The sequence below is a fragment of the Vanessa atalanta genome, chromosome 19 (assembly GCF_905147765.1).
Source record: "Vanessa atalanta chromosome 19, ilVanAtal1.2, whole genome shotgun sequence".
NCBI classification, from domain to species: Eukaryota; Metazoa; Arthropoda; class Insecta; order Lepidoptera; family Nymphalidae; genus Vanessa; species Vanessa atalanta.
In genome coordinates, this window is record NC_061889.1 from 169,885 (window position 1) to 176,742 (window position 6,858).

At 33.3% G+C, this 6,858-nt stretch overlaps 2 protein-coding genes across 2 annotated transcripts; one reads left to right on the plus strand and one right to left on the minus strand.

Moving 5' to 3' along the window:
- Positions 1 to 273: 273 nt before the first annotated feature.
- On the plus strand, positions 274 to 1,745 carry LOC125071438 (DPH3 homolog). The gene is made up of 3 exons (XM_047681686.1): positions 274 to 502; positions 1,348 to 1,422; positions 1,508 to 1,745. Exons 1-3 carry the CDS (start codon positions 395 to 397, stop codon positions 1,574 to 1,576), a joined length of 252 nt encoding a protein of 83 aa, XP_047537642.1. The 5' UTR covers positions 274 to 394; the 3' UTR covers positions 1,577 to 1,745.
- Positions 1,746 to 1,894: 149 nt separating this feature from the next.
- LOC125071436 (arfaptin-2) lies at positions 1,895 to 5,896 on the minus strand. The gene is made up of 7 exons (XM_047681683.1): positions 5,732 to 5,896; positions 5,466 to 5,596; positions 4,848 to 5,012; positions 4,350 to 4,518; positions 4,042 to 4,194; positions 3,780 to 3,930; positions 1,895 to 3,519 (listed from the first exon to the last, which is right to left on the minus strand). Exons 1-7 carry the CDS (start codon positions 5,740 to 5,742, stop codon positions 3,325 to 3,327), a joined length of 975 nt encoding a protein of 324 aa, XP_047537639.1. The 5' UTR covers positions 5,743 to 5,896; the 3' UTR covers positions 1,895 to 3,324.
- Between the last annotated feature and the right edge of the window lie 962 nt (positions 5,897 to 6,858).

Genomic DNA, 6,858 nt, shown 5'->3' on the forward strand with positions numbered 1-6,858 from the left:
TCAACTGTATTCCGATTACTTATAAAAAAATATTATTTACTTGCAATTATTTACTATTACTTATAACGTGGATACAGTATTGAGTATATATAAAAGAAACGTACAAGTTTAGGGATCTTATCGCTACATAGCGATTTCTTTCATAAAACTTTATATTTTAAATAATGTTAGTTAATGTTATTGAAGATTAAACGTATTCGATGTACAGACAATTGTATAATGACAATTATAATTATCGTTTGTTTTTGACATAAGAAGTTTTATATTGTCAAAGCCTGAGTCATTAATATCGTGTGATTAAAAACATTAGTCAATAAAGCACGTGAACGAAGATATCATACAATTTTAAAAGGTTAATTTTCCTTATGTTCTCTGCTTTAAATAAGGTATAAGAATGACTATATTTCACGACGAAATAGAAATCGAAGATTTTGAATACGACGAAGATGATGATATGTACTATTACCCGTGCCCATGTGGGGATCGGTTTCAAATAAGTAAGGTTAGATTTTATTTTGCTACAATACCGACTTCAGATACTGTAGACCGTATGTATTTAATGTATCCTAGTATGAAAGAGCCAAAACGTCAATTTAGCTACTTTAATACTAATTTATTGTTTAAATGACTATAAATACCAATAACCTTCATTATTTTAGTAGTTTTTCTGATCATAATTATAATTAAGTCTTCTTTATATATATTATGTAAAGACTTAATTATACTTAAGTTTGCCGATAAAACAATATAGATTTAAAGTATACTGTGTATATATCTTCTTTTTATTATTAATAATTCCTGATTCATTGTGCTAAAGTATTTTTTATATTAGAATGTAATATATAGTTTATTCCAATTGAAGAAAGAATAAATACAAAACTTAGATTTACATATTTTGCTAATAGCTTAGCTATATAGTATGTTACTAACAGTTCTTGATTAATATATCTTTATTTATAATACAACACTATTCCAATTAACTACTTATATCCACTTTAATTTTACAAGTTATGGTAACAGCTGTGTTGTCATTCAAAACTCAATCATACCTCATCAATTTGATGTCAAATATTGTTTATTTAGCTTTTGTCTCTTGTGGTAGGAGTAGGCTTAATGTTTCCTTTTTTTTTTTATTCATTGCCACAGTTTACATAGCATATTTAAGGTTGAGTCTCTCTAGTGAACATGATTCATACTCGTGTCCATTAACTATACATTACACTGCTTTCTATTCTACTATCCAAACTGTGAACATGAACAAGATAAAAATGTTTCTATAGATAAATGATAAGATAGTTAAGAAGATATTTTTGAGAAATATTTTATTATTTTAATTATATCTTGTAGGAAGAACTGATGGCCGGTGAAGAAGTTGCCACATGTCCTAGTTGTTCTCTGGTTGTTAAAGTTATATATGACTTGGTAAGTTTTAAATTACTTTTTTAATAAATAACTCGTACATTTTAAAGAATGTGATGATTAATTATTTAATTAATATATTTCTCAGGAAAAGTTCAAAGCTGAAGCTGAAGAAGTGCAGAGTGATAGCAAAGAAAAAGAAACTGTCAAAGTTTAATATGTGAGCATATTTATATAGCTATATAATAGCTGTGAAAGTATTCAGGGTCATAATTGAAAGATGTGAAAGATGCATCACAAGGAGTGCTCAAGTCACTCTGTTGATGAGGTGTTCAGTGCGGGGGAGGCACCATGTGATACTGTAAATAAATACCAGTTATATCTGATAGATATTTTATTTTACACTTTATAAATATAATTTACAACACACATTCACTTAATTTTACCAAATAAAAGCACTAGAGATAATACAAGTTTTATATTATTTGTCAATGTGCAATTGGAAATTGATTTAAATAATATTCTATCGATAAAATTATAGTTAATAGTAATAACATAATGCAGTTTGACTAGCTACTCGGGATTGCTCCAAAGCCTCTATCTAAGTTTAAGCTAGGTTCTTTGCCTTCCAAATATATATTGTCATTTATTATAAGTTATAACTAAACTAATGACCTATCCATAAAAGCTTTTAGATAGAAATACATTTCTATTTTATAAAATAAAATAATTCTATCAAATGTTTATTTGATCTTTGGGTTAAAATATCTTTCAAGCTAGCAATAAACAGTCTTAAATTTCATGATTTCAATTCAATAGTTACAAAACTCAACATTTTACAGAATACATTCATGATCACAGTAACTAAACTTTCAAATCACTATAAGTACTTAATTAATTACATATACATAGGAATACAAACAACATTTATTATCTGATTTTGAAAAATGATATATTCTGGTAAATATTCAATAATAAAAAAGCTATTACGTACAGGTCCCATATGATGTTACGGCTATTAATACTTCAATACATCATACACACAACTAGGACATAAGTGAGATCCCATTTACATATTCTGATTATTGATAATTATATATTGATATCAATGTAACAATAGATACATTAAACTTACTTATTGAACACCATTATACAGAACTTCAATGGAAGGATAAATTTGAGCTACATAAGATGACAGAATACAATAATTTATATCATACTACACATAAGCTACGAAACGATTGCATGGTCAAAGCAATAAGTTATGGAATGAAAATATTCACTAGATTATGTATAAGCCAATTTTAGGTACAATCATAATACTATTTGTTACATATGTAAATAATATGATTTCTTATAATATTAAAAGATAAAGAGCATAAAGAATAAACCAATTATATATTCACAAATTAAATACGTATTGTATTTTTATATTATTCGTGCAATATACAGTGCTCTGAATAGTTTAAGTTTTAGAAAATAGTGTCGTTGACTAGAGAGAACTTGTGATATCTTTATAACTATATAAATGTCACAGTATTTTAGAATATTCGAGATGAACAACTTGAACAATGGAGTTAAGCTTCATTTATTAAAATAACTTGCATCATCATAAAAAAGCTGGGGGGGAATACTTGTTGTCTTTTTAAATATAATTATCACTATCTACCTATTTGTAAACATATTTGATTGCAAAAGTAATCGAATATTGTAAGCGCAATTTTTGGTTCCTAGTTTAAAAAAATATAGGGTCTAAGTTAACTCTACTTGTGGGTCCTTAGAAGTATTAACTGTTGCACAACACGGTACAATACGATGGGCATAGATTACATGATAAAATTCAGTAAACATTTTCAGTAGCATTATTAGCTACAGTTGACATGATTTCCAACTTAGACGTTTTCTACTGTCTTACCTTTACTGAACACTGAACTTGGAAGCTCAGTAAGTAGGCGGGGCGAAGTCCTATGCAGTCCGCGGAGGATTGGTGGAGGGGAGTGGGGTTTGTGTGGTGGGCAGTGGAGGGTGGCTGTTGTGTTGTGAGGGAACCCCCGGTACGCTGAAGTGCCGCACGGCTGCTTCGAGAGCGACGTTATTGCCGCTGAAGTAAGCCGACACAGCATTGTGGAAAAGTAGAAGTTGTTTGTTCATCACTTTTACCTGGATAGATAAACAAAATAATATTTTCTAATTTTTATCAGATGGCCCATTTGCTCGACCTGGTCATAAAATAAGAATATACAAAACCTGATGGTATGAATTCACCACCACTCAAGGACATTAGCACTGTATGAAAAATTCAATACTACTATTCACTAGATATACCAGAACTAACATTGCACGTCCGTCGTGTCCAGTATATAGACTGGTTGGTTCTTTCACCACATACAAAACAAATAACTGATGGTAAACAAACTGACCCGGTTCTCGTGCAACAGCTTGAGCTTGACGGCGGAGTCGTCCCGCAGGCGCTCGTAGTGGCGCCGGTGCCGCTCGATGTTGGCCAGCAGCAGCTCGGGCGGGTTGCCGCCGCTGGCCTCCAGCTCGCTGCGGTACGCGTCGTACTCCACGCTGGAGCCGACACTTGGTGTTATGAGCTTATCCTCGCTTGTCGTGCGAGCGGTGATCGTCACTGATTCGAACGATATAATCGACTTTTTTTAATATAATCATAAACCTTACCGCGCGGCTTCGTACTGCCGTATGGTGAGCAGCGTGTCCTCCATGGTCTTGTTGGTGAGCGTGTTCAGAGCGTTGTTAAAGAAGTGTAACGCGGCCAGCAGAGTCTCGCCGTTGCGCGTCAACGAGCGCTGCGTGTCGGCGTTGTACAAGAACCTGGGGACCGTTACGCATTAACATCGCCACTATAAAGGTACTAGTATGGTGTGACACTGTCTGCTCTCCAGCCCCAAGCCGAGAGGTCCCCCGGGATTCGAACCCGGGGGCTGCGGGCGAGCGTACGAGCGGAGTACTGAGTAGCGGGCGCGTACTGGTTCTGCAGCTCGGGCGACTTCTGCGCGAGGTCGGCGAAGGCCTCGCCCAGCGCGCGCTGCGTGGCGGCGGCGGCCGCGAGCTGCGCCGTGAGCGCGGCGCTGAGGCGCAGCACGCCGCTGTACTTGCGCTGCGTCTCGCGCAGCATCTCGATCTGCGCCTCCAGCTCTGCAACCCAGCATGGATTCCGAGGTGACGACCGCGGTTTCGAACTACGTTTGTAGATTCGTCGGCCTCGAGACTCTCTGTTTGATTTCTTCGTTTTGGTACAAAATTGAGCAGAGATTGTGGTCGATTTGCTGACTTATTGCAGATTAATTGAAGAGTTCCGTTGTCTGCCAAAACTCATTAGCAGATCTTTACAAAGTTTAAATGAAATGGGAAAAAAAAATTTGGCAATCTACATATGCCTGAGTTTAAACAGAACATACATAAAAAAATATATTAAAGTCCAAAATGAGAATCTCCTTCTTTAAAGTCTGTTAAAAATTGATTACCTGTGTCTACAGTCCGTGAACTCTTGCCAAGCTTTTCGTACAATAGCTGCTTGGTACACTTGTATGTAGAGACACTCCAGTTTTTGATGGACTCTATCTTGGTGGAGCCTGCACGCAACAATGTACTATTGCCAGCTGCACCATTCTGTGACACATCCGGTGGAGCTGCAAAATTTATTAGGTAGTTCAGTTTTGAAAAATAATTTTTTTTAGTAATTTTTAATATTACTTTAATTATTTTACAGACATGTTTCTAATAGTGATATGGTGGTGGATGAATTTTCTAACTCTTTTAATATACATACTGCTATAAATAAAAATAAACACACAAGTGTGTGGGTTTATGTCCAAGAGTGACTGTCATTGCATTTACATAGCAAAGATACTTATTTAATTATTTAGTTAGCCAATATATTTGTATTAAATCTAGAATACAGTTAATTTAACAAAAAGGTAAAATGAAAACTACAAGCTAGTTTTTTTTATTGTATGGATGCAATTTTGAACATATTTAAGAAGTAAGAAAACATTCAACATCATTTTCTCTACTCAATAATAATAAACACGCAAAAATAATCGCATGAATTATGTATTACATATATATTTAAGTTGTTTTACCGTAAGCCGGTGGAAAAGGCATGGATCGAGATGTCGGGAACTTGGCCTCTGTTCCCGATGTTATGGAATCGCTAGACTCGCGCAACGGTGGTGTGTCTTTCAGCATTTCGTGGATACTTCTCTCAGATTGCCTAATTCAACGCACGTTTAAAAATGTAATTACATATGTCAACAAACATTCAAACAATATGATAATATATTAAGAATCAAAGATAGTCAATATTACTTATTTTATTATATGAAACAAACAATGAAATATAACATACCACTTTGACATTTCGTCGGAAAAGTCTATTTTTGTCCTTATCGAATGTAAGGCTTGATAATAGAGTACTTCTAAAACTGGTACATATATTTATTATAACATTTTTTATATCGAATATGCTAAAATACCTATTTTTATTCAAACAATTATTACGATATTGACAGCAGACAGTTTGTCACAGAAGTCAGAAGTTACAATACAGATAGTATATTTATTACGGCTGACAGTCACACTGTCATACTGTCAAATGACTTGTTATTTTAAATCTGTTCTTGTAGCCATTTTTTTTAATATCCTTAATAAATAATACTTAAGGTAAGATTTACAAGCGCTAGTTCAAGTTTTTTTGTTATCAGTTATAATAATTATGGAGTAACAATCGCCACTTAGACACACTTGATTTATTTATTTTTTATAATAAGAGAGATGGTAATCATAAAGGTCCTGTGCTGTCGGTTTATCTCCTTAAACAGGTTTTAAATTCTAGTCACTTGTTATCCGTTGAAGATTCCAGTACAATGAAAGTGAATGAAAAGTGAATGAGAAGTTACAAAACCAACCAAATTTCAAAAAATTAGGCCAAAATTAAGTCTAGCAAAGTCTAATAGTCTAAGTATAATGTAGAAATAAATAATATCATCCAAAAATGTTGATCACGTAATATAATTTGGTGACTACAGTACGCACTCGGATAATAGAAATTGTTGTTTCATGCTACAGTCAAATATTAAATATATTTTGTACGCATAAACACTTCTTCTTCACGAAGGGCTATAAGGGGAAGGCTTATAAGGATGCAGATTTTTAGGAAACAGGAATAAATAGTGAGTCTGTGAGTTGGCTTGGAAAATAGATATCTGAAGGAAATTAAATAGCCTTTTCAGTATTTAGTCAGTATTTATTACAAATTATTTTTTTCCGCAAATATTTTTATTTTTTTATGCATAATTTAGGATATAAACTAAGAATTATACTGAAAAGGCTATCTAATCTCCTTCAAATTGTAATATTGTGTGGTGTCACAATGATGAATTTTTACATTAATTAATTCGATATAATATTTTTGGGATTGGTTTAGACATTAAATCTTGGGAATCTTGTAATGATTTTATCAATAAAATAAGATCA